General features: G+C 43.4%; 1 protein-coding gene across 1 annotated transcript; it reads right to left on the bottom strand.

Moving 5' to 3' along the window:
• Window positions 1-630: 630 nt before the first annotated feature.
• On the bottom strand, window positions 631-22,130 carry ube2m (ubiquitin conjugating enzyme E2 M). Its single transcript, XM_084329356.1, has 6 exons — window positions 21,819-22,130; window positions 17,626-17,720; window positions 6,123-6,161; window positions 4,526-4,629; window positions 2,236-2,299; window positions 631-1,805 (listed from the first exon to the last, which is right to left on the bottom strand). Exons 1-6 carry the CDS (start codon window positions 21,931-21,933, stop codon window positions 1,665-1,667), a joined length of 558 nt encoding a protein of 185 aa, XP_084185482.1. The 5' UTR covers window positions 21,934-22,130; the 3' UTR covers window positions 631-1,664.
• Between the last annotated feature and the right edge of the window lie 258 nt (window positions 22,131-22,388).

Raw genomic sequence — 22,388 nt, 5'->3', positions numbered from 1 at the left:
CAGTCTCTTTTCCACATAAATGTGTTTTTGACAACACTTCAGCGGTACTTATGGTATGATATTGCTGGATTTTGAGTCATATTTGCAATGCCTAGTTTGACAGCTTGATCTGAATTTCGTTCCGATGGTAGTCTAGATGTACGATAATTATCGTATTTGTACGATCAATGGGGCTCACTCGTTACAGAAACAGCCCGTTGAGGACAGGACTGAAACAGAGGGGTGTAGAGGCTGCTAGGAAGCATAATCTGAGTGTTTCTTTTTCAGCAAAAAGCTTCCAAGACATGTTTAGGGGACCTATTTATCTAGTTGAAAAGGACTACAATATGGGACCTTCACGTGAAGATCTATACATAAATACATAAATTATTGCTTTCTCTGGGGACACTCAATCTTTGGACTCTACATGAACAATCAGGATGTTATACAGACGTTACAATGATTATAATCATTCAAGTTCATATTTTATTTAACATAATCCATATTGCAGTCAATGTGAACAGCTGGGGTTTTCAATATACACAATAGAATCCTAACATTTTAAGCCCCACTCCCTCTTCCTCATCTTACCCACCCCCCCCCCCCCCCCCCCGCCCATGAAAATCCCCCCCACCCCCCGAAAAACCCCATAACAAAACACATAGATCTCCCCCGCCCCACAACAGCCCCATCTGTATGACATTACTGATCCTTTACTTCTAGATCTGGGTCTGCGTCTGTCTGTCCGTCATGTCCTCTCACACTGTGACGTGTGTCTGCTCCGTCATGTGTGTGCGTCTGTTGAAGCGCATGCGTGCGCGTGTGTGTGTATATACACAACTGTGATCCACATTAAGTGCATGGAGCAGTGAGCACTTGACTCCCTTGTTTGTCGTCGATAAGTGCAGTCTGTGTGTGTGCGTTCTGAAGTGCGTGCTGGATGCTGCAAACTTCACCAGTTCATCAACACCAGTGAGCATTATGTAGGAGAGAGAGAGAGAGAGAGAGAGAGAGAGAAGGAGATCCGTCTGTCACTGTGGTGTCTGTCTGTCTGTCTGTCAGTGAAGTGTCTGTCTGTCTGTCTGTCTGTCTGTCTGTCAGTGAAGTGTCTGTCTGTCTGTGTCTGTCTGTCTGTCTGTCTGTCTGCCAGTGAGTGGATCAGTTGGCGTCTCTTCTCCACCACGAAAAAAAATAAAAATAAAAAAACGTGTGGGCTTCGGCTTCGGCTTCATCATCATCATCCTCCTCCTCCTCCTCATCATCATCATCATCATCATCAGTGTAGTGGCATTCACCGGTTTATTGATTCACCCGAGCAACATTCACTGACCACCCACACCTGCCTCCTCTCCTCCCCCCCCTCCCACCCCCTCCCCCCTCATCATCATCATCATCATCATCATCATAATAATCATCATCATTGTCCTCCGCTGCGGTCGATCAGGTGTGTGGTTTCGGCGTCTCCCCCCCAGTGGTGTGTGAACGGTGGTATGCATCTTGTTGGAGGAGGGAGGAGGGGGGAGGGGGGGAGGGAGGGAGGGAAGGAGGGGGGTATTTTTTTCCTTTTTCTTTCTTTTTAAAACAGAAAAGCGTCTTCTGGCGTGCGGCTGCTGCTGCGTCCTGCTGTGGGCGCGCAGGGCAGACTAGTAAGGGTGTAGGGCGTGTGGTGTGTACTGTGGGCGGAGCTATTTCAGACACCTCTCGAAGTAGGTGGCGCCGACGTAGCCCCCCCTCAGCGAGCGCTGCACGTTCTGCTCAAACAGCCGCCGGTTTGTCTGAAGGACCTCCGCTGCCTCTTTGTTCAGTGGGTCCTCTGGGTTAGGCTCCTAGAGGAGAGGAGAGAGGAGAGGAGAGAAGAGAGGCGAGAGGAGAGAGAGAAGAGATATGATGAGATGAGAGGAGAGGAGAGGGAGAAGAGAGATGAGAGGATAGAGGAGAGAGATATAATGATATGAGAAGAGAGAAGAGGAGAGGAGATAGGGGGGGGGGGGGTGATGAGGAGAGAGGAGTGGAGAGGAGAGGGGAGCGGAGAGAGGATAGAGAGAAGAGGAGAGGTGATGAGGATAGAGGAGGTGATGTGGAGAGGAGGGGAGATAAGAGGAGAGAGGTGATGAGAGGAGAGGAGAGGAGGGGAGAAGAGAGGAGGGGAGAAGAGAGGAGGGGAGAGGAGAGTGATTATTGAACACATTGATTAGATTCTACAGGTATACTAGGGATTTTAATGCTGACTGTGCAGTGTATGTGTGAGGTACTCACTAGAAATAGATACTGTAGGCCGTAGATGATGGAGTTTACTGTCAACACAGGCTTCCAGTCCTCTCTGGAGAGGACAGAGACATGGTTACAAAAGCAAAACAAAACCAGAGACTTTTCAGAAGGTGAGACGATTTAACCCGCTTTCATTTCCTGAAATGCATCACATGGGTCTCACAAGGCACTGGCATAGGCAACACACCCAGCCTCCCAGTGGACTCAAGTCCTAAAGACAGTAGAGCAGCCTCCCAGTGGACTCAAGTCCTAAAGACAGTAGAGCAGCCTCCCAGTGGACTCAAGTCCTAAAGACAGTAGAGCAGCCTCCCAGTGGACTCAAGTCCTAAAGACACTAGAGCAGCCTCCCAGTGGACTCAAGTCCTAAAGACACTAGAGCAGAGCAGCCTCCCAGTGGACCCAAGTCCTAAAGAGACTAGAGCAGCCTCCCAGTGGACTCAAGTCCTAAAGACAGTAGAGCAGGCCAATCGGTGATGTCACTGGGATGTAAAATCTGGGGCAGCCCCACAGAAAATCAATGGGTCTCATTCTCCAACGGACTTAAGAGAAAAAATGTGTGTCAAGTCTACCGTGTGTGCAGAACAGACAACCGCATCAACCGTGTAAAAATAAAAGGGGCGTCATCATTTTTAACTCAGTTCATTTAATGACGAGGCGTCCGTTTTCCAGTAGCATGAGCTAACTTCACGTTTTTTCCATACAGTTTACAACTCACAGATGAAATCAGGATTTATTTTCATATCCCGGACTCGAGCCCCCAATGTATACCTTTTCCTAGCAGGGACGGCAGAGCTATAGGCTAACGTTAGTGTAGTCCCAAGTGTAGCAGGATTTAGGTCTTAAGTCTGTTGGAGAATGAGACCCAATGTGTTTAGTGTGAGCTCTTACACATAAATTAGGTTTTAATTCAGGCTCAGACCTTCTGGCAATGCTAGTCTTGTATTCAGGCCAATACCATATATATATTATATTAACCGATTCGCGGCCAACCACGTATCTATATGTGATTGGGAGCCAGCGCTTGACGGCCAACCACGTATATATACGTGATAAGCTTGTTTTTGTTTTTATTCCATTTTAATATCCCGGATGTTGTCACAGAATGAATGAATGAATGAATGAAAACTTTATTTAACAGATTGCAGAATGGGTACAATACAGTACGGCTCAATACATACAATTGTTAAGGGGATGCAGACCTGAGAAAGACGTTTGTCTTGTTTCCATCAGGGTCCCCCATTTTCAATTCATATAGACATTTATGACATACACAACATACATGACATTTATGGCATAGGGACATATAGGTATTTAGTACTGATACATTTGTGACATAGGCGGTATTCAAATATACAGTACTGTTACCCCTAGATCCTGACAGAGTATATACATATGATGGGGAGGGGACTGTACATTAGGAGGGGGTGGGTGGGTGGGAGGGAAATATAAAATACAGAGCTGTATTTCGGCTGGAAAAGGCATATTGGGACTCCGAAAGTGCAGTACCGGCCAGATCCTGGTATTGGCGCCGTCTCGAGAATGCAGTTTCCCCTATTGCAGACTGGGTGTCACTTTTTTTCGCTCCGGGTTAGCTTTTCTGTTAGCCTAAAGCTATGGCTTCACCAGATCGCCTGGAATACTTTTTGTGACGCCGAATTCAGTATGCAGTAAAGGAATATAGCATCAGCCAATGGACATTTTTGGAATCCAACCGGCCACAGATTTTATTCTGCCAAAATTTAACTCCCTAATTCTGCAGCACTGGAGTGGAACAAGCTTCCAGTGGCCCTGAAAAACATTGAAGAGGGGGGAAGTTTTAGACGTGCCACAAAGATGGCTAGCCAGTGAAGTATAGAATAGCCACGTCTAGGAAGGAGAGGGTAGGGAGTGTTTTTATGGGGTTGCTATATGTTTTATTATGATGCTCTGTTTTTTATTATGATGATCTATGTTTTATTATGATGATCTATGTTTTATTATGATGCTCTGTTTTATTATGTTTTATTATGATGCTCTATGTTTTATGATGTCTGTCCATGTCCAAAATCAGGGACCCATTCCCAATGATAACATCAGGTTAGATGGATAAAAATGAATGGATATCGCTAATAAAAGAAATAACGATTAAAACCCGACTATACTCGTGGTTGGCACGGAATGGGTTAAGGGTTAACCTTCTGTTGTGTGGCAGTGAAAGGGTTAATATATATATATATATATATATATATATATATATATATATATATATATATATATATATATATATATGTGTGTGTACCTTAAGATATTTAGGCAGACGTTTCCTTCCAGGTCGATGTTGGGGTGGTACACCATCGTCTCACACTTTACCTTGGGGGGGTCATGTGGGTAGCCCTGTCCTACCTGAACGAACACACACACACACACACACACCACACACACACACACACAATGCTTTATTTGAATCAGAAAGTAGATACGATCCAAAGAATGTAGAGTAGAAGGTGGGGTAGTAGGACATTTGTATTTAGAAGCATTTTTGTTAATATTTGGTGAAATTCTCTTTATATCCCAACAGCTACCAATATATCAAATGCTCTGTGACTGTTCAGTAATAAGCCACACTCTCCAGGGTACCTGAATCTGAACAACCAATCAGATTTTTTTGGCCTGCCGAGTGTCGCTCCCGGGGTCAAAGAGAGGAGGGAGAGAGAGAGAGGAGGGAGAGAGAGAAGGATGAAGCAGAAGAGAGATAACCTGATCATCCTTAGAGTTCCTTCAAATACAAACCAATTTCTGAGCTGCCGAAAATGCATACAAAGTCGACGGAGATATGCGAACAGAGGTGAACGGGCCAGACGCAGCTAGGGTTGGGTACCACATTTGAACCAATACCGGTACCTTTTTTCTGTACTTTACTCTCTAAAAATGTAATCTACCTACCTCAGTTGTAAAAAATTTGTCCAAACTTAAAATTATTTATTATCATTATTATTTATTTAGAACAATTTGTTATATATATATATATATATATACACATTACACACACACATATCTTTAAATAAAAAATTATGTCTTACAAAATAACAAGTATAAGACGATTAAACAAACCACTCTAGCAGAAATGAACTATTCTGCGGAACTAAAAGGTACACATCTATATATTTAAATAAATAAATAAATGTATTGTATTTTACAAAATAACAAGTATAAAACGATTAAACAAACCACACAAGATAATATAAATAACTACAATCAAAATCCGTAACCAGTAACCATACTTGCGACCGTTTTCGGCTTGCCATTGGCCCGACTGCTTTGTTGTTGTTGAATCAAGTCAAATCCTAGGTAAGCATGTATTGTGCGCGTGAACGTTGACGTGAGGCACACCTCAAAGGTTTCGTGATAAACTAAGCGTAATAATAATTATTAAAAAAATATTTACTACGTGATTCAGTCGATACCCTTAAAAGTACCGGAATCGGTGCCCAACCCTAGACGCAGCTCTGCTCTAAGGCGCCGTGAGCGGCTCACTCCAGGTGAAGACGTTTCAACTGGAGCGAGAGATTTCACCAGGTGTGATGGGGAGCAAATGTGGGTGTGTCTTAAAGACGGCCATGAATGCCCTGTAGCCTGTGGACATTGAAGAGGTTACATTTAGAAACGGCCTTGTTTTTGTATATGTCGACAATGCTACTGTTGAGACCGACTCCAGCATGTCTTCACGTCAGTCGTGCAAGACTGTCAAACTGACGCTAGCATGTCTTCACGTCAGTCCTGCAAGACTGTCAAACTGACGCTAGCATGTCTTCACGTCAGTCCTGCAAGACTGTCAAACTGACGCAATGAGATGATGTTTCTCTTTGTTGTAACTGAACGGAGGTTTTAGAGCTCACCTTAAAGCTGAAGACAAACTTGCCGCCCTTGTAAAAGCCCTGGAAGATATAGAACACAGTGTTATGACAGAGCTCATTGGTGTCACAGCTTGTACAAGCCCTATAGGATACAGAACGTATTGTTATTACAGCTTGTAGAAACCCTGGAAGATGCAGAACACATTGTTATTACAGCTTGTAAAAACCCTATAGGATACAGAACACATTGTTATTACAGCTTGTAGAAACCATGTAAGATGCAGAACACATTGTTATTACAGCTTGTAAAAACCCTATAGGATACAGAACACATTGTTATTACAGCTTGTAGAAACCCTATAGGATACAGAACACATTGTTATTATAGCTTGTAAAAACCCTATAGGATACAGAACACATTGTTATTACACATTATACAACAGGTACGTCCGACCACACATTGTGATTGGTCAAGAGCGTTCTAAGCCGTGAGTATATTTGTAGAAAGAAATATACTCTAGAAATATACTTTAGAATGTTGTAGAAAGTTTCAACTGCCATTCATCAAACGGAAACTGTCGACATGACCTACTCCGCGGACGTTATGTTTGATTTAACATACCTGTAGGAGCTATTTGAATCTCAAACAAACCTTTTGTTAAACGAGACGGTCTGGTCTACGGAGGAGACTGGGGCTGACGCATCCAGATTGGGGAATCCCCTGCATCATGGCATGCATATGCCCATATATGGACCAAGATCGGTTCAAAATGTCTCTTAGAGTCATCTGAATCAGACGGATAAAAGTGATGGTTTTGTCCAGATTATTTGATTATTGAGACTTCCACTAAATATATCAATCTAGCTACTAACTGGGGAGACTGATCAATTACGGATAAAGGAATATAGCGGGATGATCGATTACGATAGTTAACCTTAGTATTGTACCCATTCTGCAATCTGTTAATAAAGTTCAATCAATCAATCAAACCTCACATCGTTAAACTGGGCATGCGTCAAGTCCTGTCGCAGCCGCCCAATCTCCGAAAACGTTGGCGCAAATTTCCAAACAAGCATTATTTGGACGAACTGACTACATATTTGGAATCTAAATGGGTACATTCTCGCTTGATTTTTATAATAATAATAAAAATAATGGTCGTAGGTCATACATTAAAACAGCCTTGGTAAATAGGTGGCCGGACCTACCTGTTGTATAAATTAGAATAATACGTCATTAATTTGCGTTGCTAAACTGGTTGATAGCCTACTCCATTTGAAATTCCATAGCAACGATACATCTTTAGGAACAGGGGAGGAAACTAACTTTTTGGCTTACCAGCCAACTGGCGAGTAGATGATTTTTTTTACCAGCCAAACAGATTTTTTACCAGGCGAAAATAAATCGCTAATTGTGATAATTACTTCTTTGTATGTCTTCGTCTAAATTGATTTTCAATCATAGTAATAATCACACCGTGTCTCTACTCTTTCAAATATTTATTAGCATAAAACATTAATAACAGTGTCTCTACTCTTCACAATATTAGCATAAGACATATTAACATGAAAGAGGGAACTGGGCAGTGAAAGATGCTGGGCTGGGTTGGGTTGGGCAGGGAAAGTTGGGCTGGTCTAGGTTGGACTGGGTTGGGCAGTGAAAGATGCTGGGCTGGACTGGGTTAGGCTGGGTTGCACTGGACTGGGTAGGGCTGGACAAGAGATGCTGGAATGGACTGGACTAAATACTGGATTGAGCGGGGCATGGTGAATGTTCATTTTCCCCCTTCCTCTCCCAAACTGTCCCTACAATTGTTTTATGTTGCATGATGATCATGAATACATTTATTATGTATTGTATTTTTTATGTTTAAATATCAACATTATCTGTCCATCCTCAGTAAATACTATCAATATAATACTCCTGACTTCATCTGGTGTTTTCAAACACACACACACACACACACACACAGAATGCCCCTCCCCCAGTCCCCACACAGAAAGGTAGACTGCCCCCCCCCCCTCCTCCTTCCCCTCTCCGTCTCCTGTTATCTCTCAGGGTTAGCTGCTTAGCTTAGTTAGCGTAAGCAGCTAACGTAACGTTAATTTAGATATTTAACGCGACGTGGGCATAAAGGAATGGCGACGATGCAAAGCATGTTAGATGCATTTGACCCGTTGCAGGAAAAAACTGCACAGACTTATATCGGGTCGCAAAATAGGCGCTCTGTAGCCCTATTCTGCTGTACAGAGCTACACGGCATTTCACACTACTATTTGTATCCGGCGGATACGACTCGCCGGATTTTCAAAATAAGAGTATCGCAATATGAACCGATCCTTTTTTGTTTTGTTTCTTTACTCGCCAGTGTGGCGAGTGGTCTTCATGAATCACTCGCCAAACATAGAAAATACTCGCATTTGGCGAGTAAAATGGCCTAATTTCCTCCCCCGTTTAGGAACCATTTTTCTACGCCAAGTTCACTGAAATCAATATAAAAGACCCTAGAATTGGGAGCTCCAGTAGCTCACCGCATATCTCGGCGCTATTTCTGCGTCGGGGAAAACCGTGCTGCGTCACGGATCTGGTGGACACGAGTTCGATTCCCGGACCCGCCGTCATTTATCAGAATGTCTTCCCCTGCTCTATATCCCGTTTTCAACCTGTTTCTGTCGGTCATGCTTGACCAGAAAAGCGATAAACGCTAAAAAAATAAAGTAAAAAAAAAAAAATACCCTAGAATTGTCTGTATTCATCCTATATATTTCCCGACGGTGCAACTTGCTGTATATTTAAGCAATAATACACTCGAACAAGTGGAATATCAGGAATATTGCAGGCACACCACAGCCATGGCAATATTCCTGATATTCCACGGGTTCTCGTGTATTATTGCTTAATTGTAAAAGCCCTATAGGATACAGAATGTATTATTACAGCTTGTAAAAACCCTATAGGATACTGTAGAATGTATTGTTATTACAGCTTGTAAAAGCCCTATAGGATACAGAACACATTGTTATTACAGCTTGTAAAAGCCCTATAGGATACAGAACACATTGTTATTGAAGCTTGTAAAAGCCCTATAGGATACAGAACACATTGTTATTACAGCTTGTAAAAGCCCTATAGGATACAGAACGTATTGTTATTACAGTTTGTAAAAGCCCGATAGGATACAGAACTTACAGCTTGTAAAAGCCCTATAGGATACAGAACGTATTGTTATTACAGCTTGTAAAAGCCCTATAGGATACAGAACGTATTGTATGTTATTACTAGGGATGCACCGAAATTTCGGCACCGAAAGTTTTCGGCCAGAAATGGCAAAAAATGGCCTTTCGGCTTTTGGCCGAAAGAGTTTTTTCACCGAAAATATATCACCGAAACAGAAACAACCTAACAACCTTGCGTGTTGTTGTGATGATGTCGCGCTGTCGGGAGTCGCGCTGTTTCTATGTAAACTCTGCGCGCAACGCGTCCAATAAATGCGTCTTTAACACTTTGAGTGCCACTCACGAGATTTCTCGGGTTTTTAATAGTGACGTAGAATGCCACTCACGAGATTTCTCGGGTTTTTTTTTTTTTTTTTTTTTTCGATCTGAAAAATTATTGCATCACCCGAGCCTACCCGAGTATAGCCGAGGGGCGCCGGTGATCACTGTGGAAAAAAGCGCCCCCCTGTCGTCTCCCAGATGACATAAGTGATTTTGGAATGGACTCAATGAAAATGAATGGGGAAAAAAATCCGGTACTCCACATTTTCCAGTTCACTGATCCAGCCGGGGTTACCAGAGTTCATTCTGGAGCCTCAGAGCCCCGCGGATCATGGAGTTCTACTGTATCGCGTTGGATCCATACACGTATCGATTTTTTCGAATGGTGATCAGGAATTGGAATATACCAGTTGGATACCATCTGATGTCAGGTAAGGACTCCATGTTATCAGTGGTAGGATAATCAGAGTAAGTTTGATGAAGTTATAAACTGTTTTGTGAAATGTCTTCTTTCGGTTTCACTGTAAAAGTCCGTGAGGAAATCAACGGAGCGATTATCAGTGCGCGGCCGTAATGTGCTTGCGTGCACGTATAATATTGATCATCTAGCGTTTATTTGAAAACGATTCATAAAAAGGCCGACGAATATCAACGTTGTGGAATATTCCACTAAAAGACGATTTTCATAGAATGCTCCAGAATTAGCTGTTTTTTATATCAAAACAGGGGATTTTCTAACTGCTCTGAAACGGAAACGACGCGATAAAAAAACAATCTGCCTTCACAGCACTGACTGGAAAATAGTCTTTGATAATGCGATGGGCAGATTAGACACATAGCCATAATTTAAAACATAGATTAGGCGATATTAACGTTAACATTGGCGCCGATGGTGGCATTCAAGCGGTAAAACGGAAAACCAGGCGTGGCGCTCAAAGTGTTAACATGCTTTTATATCCTTATTTACTATATGCCCGTTGCGGTTAATCACTGAGTGATCTAATATGCATATTATTCAGAGCGAGAGGGGGGGGGGATTGTGTTTCTCACATTGACGCTGTCTGTCTGTCGCACGTCTACTGTGCCAAAGTCCAGAGAGCACATTCAGCTGGGGACTAGAAAGGTGCGCTCAGTAGAGCACAGATGTCCGCTGCGGCAGCCAGAGAAAAGATGGAATTAATGTACTGTATGCATTCAGAAGTGCTGAATAAATGTTTTATGGACCCATAATAGTGATTATTTATTATTTAAGTAAAGTTTTGCCATAATCATATATTTTTCCATAATCATAATGTTCCACAACATTGGTAAAAAATTATTCTATTCTATGAATCATTTTCGGCCTTTCGGCTTTCGGCCAACTGTTTTCTATTTTCGGTATCGGTTTCGGCCAAGAATTTTTCATTCGGTGCATCGCTAGTTATTACAGCTTGATAAACTAGAATTTTAAAATGTAACCGTCTCTTTAAAGAATATTTTCCCACGCAAATCAAAATCAAGCAGAGACCTAATTTTGGTACTTGGTATGTTGAGCTGCACTCAAACCAAAGTAGTCCTGCTTGGTCATCATGGACTGCAGTGCTCATTCATTGGTATAAAATTCTCGAACTTGTTCGCTCACCGATTGGAATTACTTTAAATCCATGATGCTATTCCCCAAACTGATGCAATTAAATATTAACCCTTTCACTACCACACTACAGAAGGTTAACCTTTCACTACCACACTACAGACGGTTAAAGGCCCACTTGCAGGTTAAACCCTACTCTTCAATTATGGGTAGTTTACATCATTGGTATCTAATTTCATTATTTATTTATTTCCATTTGATGCCGGAAATTCCACTCAGAAAGGGTTAAAAATGTCCACGCACGAATAACATGTATGGAGCCAATCAAAAAGCTTATCAGACGCTATCAGTGCCGTGACGTCACTGCAGGTAACTTTTCCCTACTTCTCATCCACTACAATGGAGTTTGACGAGTGCAAAAAGCCATTTCCTTGATCCAAATGGACGCCTTACAAGACGAAAATGGGTTTAATCGTCAGAGACTTTGATGGACCAGCTACAACTGCATTTTTGGTTGAAACAAAGGTAGTTATAACGTTTTTAATGTCGTAAAAAAATAACTACATTTACCACTAGGCAGCCTGTTGTTCTGTTAGGCTGTCGCCTTATCCCCGTCACGGGTCATAGTACCAAGCTGGCTATATGGCTCTGGCTAACGTTAACGTTACCCCGCTAACATTAGCATTATGTCTACTGTTGTGAAGGGCCAGATTAAACTGAGAATCTACCTTTATTGTTTGATATACTTTGTATATTATTTATATATATACACGGAATATCCCTTTACCTGCGTTTAAACCAGAGTAATATTCGCTCTCCTATTGGACAGCGCCCCCAGGCGCCAGCGCGCAAGCCCCCAACGGCAAGTTCAAAGACAACTGCAGGCATGTCAGAACATGCCCGGAGTCAGCGTAGTAATACCAGACAAGGACTGAGGTTGGGACTAGATGTTCACTTAAGTATAAATACGGCGCAGGTGTGAACAGCAGCAGTTCGGTAAAACAGTGAAGTGAGCAACCTTGCGTCTAAACAGAGCATTGAGAACCGCGTGCGAATAGAATGGTAAAAGTGTCAGAGTTCAATGAAGTAACGTTGAGTTCGACTTAATCTAATGTGAAGTAAATAGTCGTTCATTTATTGTATATCGTGCGGCCACAGTTCTTTCGTGTGTAGTATTACCCAGCGGTTCGTCGTGTCTTTAGCTAGTGTACTTAACCAGGCTGTGTGGCCTAAATACGTCGCCCACACCCGAGGAGTCCTAGGCGGAGAACCGTTGGACATGTACACAGGAGAATCGGCGTCGGCGATTGCAGAACCATTCCTGGTTGGATTATATTGATTTGGAACGTGGTACCCGGAGAAGAGCATCGTTGATTTCCACTATCGTTTGGGATTCAACCTCGTGAGGATTACAACTCTGGTCGGCCTCGTGGACGGGGCTGGCTAGCTGTCATCAATGCTGTCGAGCATCTGGATTACAATTATTACTTTGCTGCTGATCAAGGGAGTTTACAAGGACCGACTCCTGTACCTGGAGTCTCTTTATTCCTCTTTATTCCCCAGTACCCGAACATTCCTCTACCCTCCAGGCCTTACACCCCCGGAGGGAACCCATTGTCTCCAGTCGGTACCAGTGTTGCCCTATATAGTTGCTACTATACGACAGGTGGTGTCAACTTAGACCCATCGTAGGATTCCTGCTATTCTTAGTGACTCATGCTATTGACTGACTTTACGTATATTCTTCGCCATACAAGCGCGACCCTAATTCTCATTCTGTAACCTAACGTTGCCTAATAATAATAAATTACCCTCAAATACTATTTCTTTGTCAATGCCGTATTCTTGTGGGTGTTCACCATCTATATTTGATGTACTGTCTGGCCAGTAATTAAAGTACATAACTAGCAGTGGTTTAATCTATCACAATCTTTAATACAGTCAGGGTTTTGTAACCCCTCAGTTACATCTACTGTCGTGAACCATTTTAAATCGGGGCATGTAGAAGAGTTTTGGAAACGAGTAAAATGTGCAGGTCCTCTTCTCAGACCTGTGGGGCAAAGCACTGCACGCATCATGCCGGCTAGCAAGCTACACGTCACGGCATGTTGATACGATAGTAGCCCCTCGGATAGCACTCAGTGCATCACAGTCACGAAAGGGGCTACCACGATAGCTAACTAACGTTACCGTTACAAGCTCAAACACCTTATAACTAGTACTACTACTGTCATGTCCATAAGTTCCCTGGCAGAATACTTTGTTTGTGAGGACAAAGGTATAAAGGAGTTAGGAGTTTCGAGAATGCCGACTAGCAAGATAACTTAGCTACTAACGTTATATACACAATATGTACAACGACACAATGATTTACATTAGTATTTACAAATATGGTAACGTCGTTGTGGCTTTTACAAATAGTGGTTAGCTTTGGAGATAAATGGCTATGATCACGGAGCAATAGTGTTCGGTGAAACAGATACTAGATCCTCGGCTAGTAGTAGCAAGATGGCTCTTTGCTTCCTGCCACTACCTGCCTGTGATTCTCACCGCCCCCTGCTGCCCTGTACCTTGTGTGACGTCATCATTAAGATGACACACGCACGCTATGAACCATGGATTAAAATATGCACGTGCGTGGTGATTGTGGTTGGGCGGACAAAATGTTTGATAAAAACGCTAAAACTGGGTCAATTTCGAAAAAAAAGTTTCCCCCTCTTAACACTTTGAGTGCCAGCCATGAGAAATCTCGTTAGTTAATGCCATGCGTTGAGTGCCAAGGATGAGAAATCTCGTTATTTAATCGTTATTAATTTTATTAGCGATTTCCATTCATTTTTCATCAATCTAGCCTCACGTTACCATTGGGACTGTCTCTGAGCTCGAACAGGGAAAATACCGCCCCCTATCGTCTCCCGGATGGTAATGCACGCATTGGATTGGACTCAATGAAAATGGATGAGAAAAGAAAAATCCGGAATCCACATTTTACTTCTCAGTCATGTAACCCGAGCCGATCAGATTCATTGTGGACCCTCAGAACAGTGTGGATTATGCGTTTTGAGTACCCAGCGTTGGATCAATAAACGCGATATATATTTGGAATGGCGATCAGGAATTGGAATAATCTTTTTGCAGAACATCTGATGTGATGTAAGGAATCTATTTTACCAGACTTGGGGTAATCAGAGTTTTTTTTCACATATATCTTAACCCTTTCTCCGCCGATGACGTGTTTACACGTCATTCCTCGCCATGCGTAATCTGCCAATGACGGGTTACGTCGTCTTTGAGATCAATATTTCATATTTTCGTCATGGTATTCACATTTCACCCACAGAGTCTTTGCTGGTGTTGTAGGACTCCGCTCAACTCTGCAACGCTTCAATACCGCCACCTGGTGGCCGATCGGCGAGTTTCCAAAACCGGAAGTGGCCGGAAGTGCTTAGTCCGTCCCCTATTCCGTCCGGACTCTATCCAGACTAGTGATGCACGATATATCGGCCGCCGATATAATATCGGCCGATATGGCCGTTTTTTTACACATCGGTATCGGACCGATATCAAGATAGGGCCGATATAAAAAAATAAATAAAAAATAAAAAAATAATAATTATCTTTTTTTTTCTTTTTACATGTTTTGGCCTTAAATAGTTTCAAAATATCAGTCATTTCTGAAAATAAGTTACAAAAGTAAAAAAAATATGCGTTTTGGAAAATAGCTCTTTATTTGATTATCATAAAAAAGTGTTTTCTATACAGAGATATCGACATCGGTAAATATCGGTATCGGCCAGAACAGCAATATTAATATCGGTTATCGGTATCGGCCACAATTTTCACATCGGTGCATCACTAATATAGTATATTAGTATTATACAAACCGGAACTGGATCACCTAGATCAACATCCGATAATAGCGATCTTTTTGCTCCACGCTCATCACCCAACGGTAAGAGGAGACTGGGGTGAGTTTCAGCGTTTTTCTTTACCATTTTCGATACAAACTGCTCTGATCTATATATCACCCATACTACATAAATGATTTAACGTCGGCCACGGAATTATAAACGACCCCCCCCCCCCCCCCCCCTCTGGTCAACCGCAGATGATCAGTCAACACGTCTAGGATCATGTACAGTTGAAATGTTTAATCTGGCGTCGATCGGTATCAAACTGCATTTGATGATCTATATGCATTTATGGCTATATCTCACGTTCTATGAAATACTGCAGAAAACGATAAAAAAATATTTATACTCTAGACCGTATGAATGTGTGAATGAAAAAGTAAAACGTTCCTACATCCTGAACGATAGATAATTGATGTTGAATGGGCCATAGTAATGTCAATTTAGCAATACAATTTAAAAAGTTATAGCCCTGCAAAGAAGGTGAACATCTCCATAGACAAATAGAGTAAACAAGTAAAGTGGCATAGTAAACAAGAGGGGTTGCACATTATCATTAATGCTTTCAAAGAGGATGTCTTCAAAAACTCAGCCCCCCCTAAAACTAACGCCACGATGCCCATAGTAACAATGTAAAATGGGAGGCGAGGTTAATAATGGTTAATACACAGCAATGTGATCTCATCATAACTTGAGATGTTTATATCAAGACGTCAACTGTAGCCTCGAGCCCCGACAGGAAGAGGAGCAGACGCTGAGAGAGCGCACGCTGCACCGGCTACAACCCACGTCTCTGCGAGTCTCTCTGCACGCCAGACACAGACTCAATAGAAAGACCATAGGAGTTCCACTTCTCCAGAATACATCTCCTCCCCACTCCATCTGTGCTGCACTGTTCACCCTGCGGGAGGCTGACATGTGGGGCTGTGAGGGCCGGCGGGCTGAGTGTCGTGCACCTGGGTCGGTTGGTAAATGCTCCATTATACTCAGTTCTGCAATACTCTGGGGGTTTACGACGAGTTGGTGACCTTTCACCTTTGGCGGGGCAAACATACTTCATCATGAATATAAGAGTATCATGAGACGTCATCAGAAATATGATGGTGACATGCTGGGATTACTAGAAGTTGATCAGATCACCTCTGTAACATGAAATAAGTGTAAACTGAATCCGCCGTTTAGGATCCGATTGGTTTCCGACTTTCTGACCTAACAGACAATCACCAATACCCGCTGAATCATGTGACCGAGTTGCCCCCTACCTGCGTTCAGCTGTAGTGCAGAATAAAGTACAACAACAGGGCTCTATGGAGAAACCATGACACTCCCCTGACTAAAGGTATAATGGAGCTCTATGGAGAAACCATGACACTCCCCTGTCTAAAAGTATAATGGAGCTCTATGGAGAAACCATGACACTCCCCTGACTAAAAGTATAATGGCGCTCTATGGAGAAACCATGGCACTCTCCTGACTAAAAGTATAATGGAGCTCTATGGAGAAACCATGACACTCCCCTGACTAAAAGTATAATGGAGCTCTATGGAGAAACCATGGCACTCCTCTGACTAAAAGTATAATGGAGCTCTATGGAGAAACCATGACACTCCCCTGACTAAAAGTATAATTGTTCATTTATTTAAAGCGACAAAGTCTCTTTTTATTTCCTATTAATTAATCAAGTTCTGCTCTTCAATGCGACAATCGCTGCTCTCGCCTCGGTGTTGTGTCTCACCAGACCGCTTTGAGACCAGAGCAGTGAAGGTGAGTGAAGTACCGGTGGTCTCAGTTGGCTCAGTACCCCCCCCCCGGTGTATTTTAAAGAGACACATAGTCACTTTAAGTTAATAAATACTTGGGTGGCTACGTGGTGCAGTGGGCAAGGCGCTCACCATGAATACTGGAGACGCTGGGTTCGCCTGTTCGAGCCCAGCGCTCCACATTGCTTTCAGTTTAGCTGGTCGTCCGTACTAATACACATTGGCCGTATTAGGGGGTGGGAAACTGATGGGTGGGGATCGGGCGTTGTGGACAGCGACTCCTACAGGTCGGTTTGTGTGTCTGCGCAGTAGAATCAGGAAGCGATGGGGGCGGCGCCCCTCCACAGCGCAGACCCCTGACGCTGAAAGATTGCGCCGCGCAGGTGAAAAGATGCGACTGCTGTTACCTCAAGTATCGGAGGGGACTCGACTCGTAATAGTCCACATTGCAGCCGGCTTGTGGGAGGCAAGAAACAGCATTCGAGACAGGGGAGGGTTGAATTGGAAGATACGAAATTGGGATGAGAGAAAAATAGAAAAATGGGAGAAAAAGTGGATCCAAAAAAAAAGTTAATAAATACTTTCAATGACGATTGGTGTGTGTGGTCTCCCTCACTTTGCTGCCGTCTAGAGCCACATTGTCACAAGTCAAAACCACTTGGTGTGTTTACTCTAACGGTAACATTATGACTCCTGCATCCAGTCATTCTGCTCCTGCTGCTTCATCTGCTTCAGGCAGGGGTAAGGCTCCACACACACAGACAGACAGACACACACACACACACACACAGACAAGACACACACACCTCGTCTGGTGAGATGATGAGTCTGAAGTTGAGCAGGTCATCGTCGTCAGGAAAGTTTATCTCACACGTCTTTGGCAGATTCAGCTCATTGATGTCTAAGAGAGTGACATAGGGATAGAGAGGTGAGAGAGACATAGATATATACAGAGAGAGAGAGCGAGAGAGAGACAGATCTACATCTAAAAAAATTTATTGAACACAGTGTTTCTGGTGGGTGCAGCAACCCTGCCTGGCCACCCCACACCTAGGAGTAAAGCACTTTTACACACAGGGCAGTATGTTAGGTAGGCAGGGTTTATGGCTACCAAAAACCACAGCTAATTGATTTAACCAAAGCTAATCCCTTAGTTGTAACATCACAACTACGAGAAATCATTGTGATTCAGCTTGTTTAGGCTTGTTGATCTGGAGACGTCACACCCTGTGGCCAAACAGGTCCTGCTCCCTCCTATGTCAGGCTTGCCCCTGGCATCTAAACAACACATCAGACAGCCAACTCCATACGAAGACTACAAGAGGCAAAACCCACATGTTAACCGAAGACATCATCCAGAATACTTAGTATTTCAGTTTTCATAAGAGCTTCAGAATGGGTTCAAATGACTTCACGTCCGGCTATAAATGAGGTTTACAAGTTGTAATAATATAATTTTTTGATTTGAAGTCTTTATTTCGAACATGCAATGAATACAACAAACAATAACAAAAAGCAAAACAACTCAATCTACATGTTCGAAAAGGAGTAGGAAGAAGTATACACTTATTTAATCCTACCCCTTTTCCACTACTCAAATGAGTGTACTATTTTAAACATAAAAAAAATATATATATATATATATATATATATATATATATATATATGCAAAACAAAAAACAAAAACTATATATGTATAAATTAAAGAAAACAAAATGGAAAACAAAATAAAAATGTAAACACCCGTGAATATCAAGTCCCTACTGGACTTTTGAAGAAGTTTTTATTTATCATGCAGTGACACACACATGCGATGGGCGGCACACACAGGAACACACATGCAATTTTTGGGTCGCCGATGAAATTGAGTCTCTGCGCTTGACCCATCCCGTCATCATTCCCCCCCCAAGGGCAGCCGGGAGCAGACAGGGGCTGCGACGTGGGGCCGCGCCCCGGGGACCAATCCAAGTGCTCCTGTCCGTCTTCGTCAGGGAACGCGACGGGTTTATCTTATCGGGAGGGGAAACCCTTGCGAGCACGGGGAGAACATGCAAACTCCACACAGAAAGGCCTGGGAGATACCCCACATGGGTACCTGGCAACGCGGAAACCTGGTCCCCAAGCGGGAATCGAACCCTCGACCTTCTAGTTGTGAGGCGACAGTGTTAACCACTACACCACTGTGTGCTTTTAAAAATGGTGCAGTTGTGTGCTTTTAAAAAAGGGGAATTCCACTACAAAGCAACATTGAGGCCATTTACCAGAGCGAGGCTTAACGGATAAATTTTCTCTATACGTTATCTCCGCTGAGAATCGCTGGCCGTGGAAGGTCAGGTGCTCATTTGGTAGAACTCTATGTCATAATGATGGGTAGCTCTACCCCCCAACCTCTCACTTCTCTCTCGCCAGGTAACAGAGTAACCAGAGGTAGGAGCTCATTCCCTCCACTGCTAGTGTGTGTTTGGTAGGAGTGGCAACCTGTAACACTAGTGTTGTCTGACGCCTGCACCTTTCCACTGTGTAGTCCTACTTTGTAGAGCAGGAAGCTGGAGCAGACTCAGTGGTTTAAGGCTCTCTCTGGTCAACCCCTCATGATGCAAACCCCTTCTGGGGCTGGTCTGGGGGTTCGGTCTTTAGTGAACCAAGACTTTGTTGGTCAATTTGTTTTTTTATGTTTTTTTTTATTATTATGCTGAATGAGTTTGGGGGGGGGGGGGCGAGAGAGAGCGAGATGTTGTCCAAATGTTCTCACCGTCTAAATTCGCTACGCGCGCACGCATAGAGATACGAATGCTTGTATCCCCGCAACCACCACAAAACCCCTGGGGACACCTGGCCGCGGAAGCATGTCTTGCAAATAAGCCTCTACACAAGCCAATGGCACAATGGCCTTTTAAATATAAAAATTAAAAACATAGCATGAAAGGACTGGATGTAAACACACTGCCTCCTAGGTGGAAGAGCTGTGTGGAAGCGGTGGGAGGATCCCTGAATCTAGCCGTGAGAACCAGACTCTGTGCTACAGCGACCGTATATACAGAGTCGGGAAGTGGTTCAGTCAAAAAGTGGTAGCAACTCTTCGGGAGGCACTTCATCTATTCCAATCTTCTCCAAAAACTCAACACGGACAGTCTAAAGCTTCCTCTTCCCAAAAACAGTAACATTTTTAGTCCATAATAAATTGTGTTCACCAGCTCTGCGTTTGTTTTGTGACCACACACACTTCTGATCAACATGACGCACTGCAACGAAACAACCCAGGTGGTGGGCATGTTTTCCTAGTAGTGAGCATGTGCAACTAGAAGCACAATGGTCATGAAAATGCAGAGCTGGTTAACAAACAATTAATTATGAACTATTTTTGGGAAGTGGGGGCTTCGGACTGTCCGTGGTGAGTTTTTGGAGAAGATGGGAATAGATTAAGTGCCTCCAGGCGGGTCGTTACTCGTTGTTACCATTTGTTCTTTTTTAATTAACCAGTTCTCAGTCCCTGTAGCATAGTCAGGTTCACACGGCGACCCTGAGACAAGAACCCTGCTAAACCAGTGGTTCTCGACCAAGGTTCCAGGAGCCCCCAGGAGTCCTTGTGGGAGTTCCATGGGGTGCCCGGAGAAATAGCATCAATAGCCTGATGAGAGAATATATAAAAGTGACTATTATTCTTTAACTTTATCTCAACTACAGAATTCTGGACTTAAAATCCTATTGAACAGCAGAAACCTTCTCAGACGGAGGTTCCCGAGACAAATCCGGGGTCCAAAACTTAATCTATATCTGTGTGTGGGGGGGGGGGGTCCTTGAGATGGAAAAGGGTTGAGAACCACACTGTGCTGTCCACTTCTGACAGAGGACAGACTGAGCAAAGTGCAAAGCCAATCACTTTCACTAATGGTGCACAACTCCGGGATTCGCACTGGAGTTGCATGGGATGATCATCTTCCACAACCTCAACGTTCACCAATTATGGTGACAGCGCCACTGTTGTTGTTGTTGTTGACCTGGCTGTTGATTTGTGATATTAAAAAAAAGACTCTCACTCTCCCAGACAGACATGTCATCACGCCTGCATAACCTTCTGTTAGAGATGAATGGCTTAATAATACTCCTCATCGGCAGACACAAGATAGACAACCAATGAGTGTTTGCTTCCCCCCCCCCCCCCCCCCATCAGGTGTGAAAGAGATGAATGCGTCAGCTGGTGAAAGAATGGGTTATAGGTTCAGTTTGCTGCTCGTGTTTTGACAAATAGCTCTGATCTGTAATACTGTAATTATGTGAGTTAAGTGGAGGAAGTGAATATTAGCTTGGAAAAAAATGTGATGCCTGCCTAGTTAACTCATCATGCCATACATGGCCACTGCAAGGACTGCAGGGCTGGTGGAACTGGATGGTTGAATCACGATGATAAAAAACACAATAATTCCCCAGCTTTATTAGACCTCACCAGATTTAGACGTGAAGTGGAGACATTTAAGTGTACATCCAACTTGCTAACTAGCACACAGGCTAACGTTACTCTCTGAATTATGACATCATGATGGCACTGTCAAATAGTAGCTAGCTAGCTAGTTAACGCCAGCTAACGTGCAGTGACTAGAAAATGCAGTTTATGAAATCGGACAACGACCGGATCAGCCAACAAGGCGGGTGTTTAGTGTCGCCTACTGTGGGTTAACAGGGGTCCGACTAGAACATCTCTTGCTGGCCGCTAACAAACGTCTGCGTTTTGTTTTCAAATATAGCAGCACACACAAGCTAGCTGGCTAACGTTTACCAATAGCACCCCAAGCTAACATTAGCCTCTTAGCTACCTAGCTAGCTTGATGTCTTGAGTCTCTTGTGCCAAAGCCCCTGTATGTTCATCAGCTATGTGGGTGGGCTGGGCACGTCAACATACTGTAAGATATACGGTGTTTCTTGTGTGTGATTCTGTGATTTTAAAGTAACTCTCCAGACAGGGTGTAGCTAGTTACCCCGGCTAACTAGCTCGAACGGTTACCTTTCTGTATTCGAAGCTGGGCCGCACTTGCTTTTTTACCCCCGGCTCCTGTTCTGTTTCCTCCAGCAGATTCCTCGTCTTTCTTCTGCTGCTTCAGAGAAAAGAGCTTAATCATCTTCAATTGTTTGATTATATTTGATACTTTATGTTTACGTCCCTTCGGTGTGTGTGTGTGTGGCCTTGTATTTTTCCCGTCTTTAAATGTCGGGGGGAGACCAAATCACTCTACTACTAGCAGCTTCAACCGTAATGGTGTTTTGTTGAAGCCGGTGCGTCGGGAAGACTGGTGTGTTGCTGTAGTGTTGAGCTACTGTAGCCTAGCGTGTTAGCATGAGAGGCCGAGACAGGGCAGAGCAGGGGGGACAGTGTGGAGAGAGAGAGGGAGGGAGGGAGGGAGGTTCACCAAACAGTGGGACACATTGTTTTGTTTGCTTTCTTTTTTCATGTGTGTTTTATAATAATTATTTTATTGTCATTGTTTGGGGTAGATGTTAAAACTACCCCCCCCCCCCCCTGGAGTTATTCAAATCATGAGACAACTTGCTTACCCCACAAAAAAAAGTTTAGAGA

Source organism: Notolepis coatsorum (assembly GCF_963971535.1).
Source record: "Notolepis coatsorum genome assembly, chromosome: 14".
NCBI classification, from domain to species: Eukaryota; Metazoa; Chordata; class Actinopteri; order Aulopiformes; family Paralepididae; genus Notolepis; species Notolepis coatsorum.
This window is presented reverse-complemented; position numbering and strand designations above follow the sequence as displayed.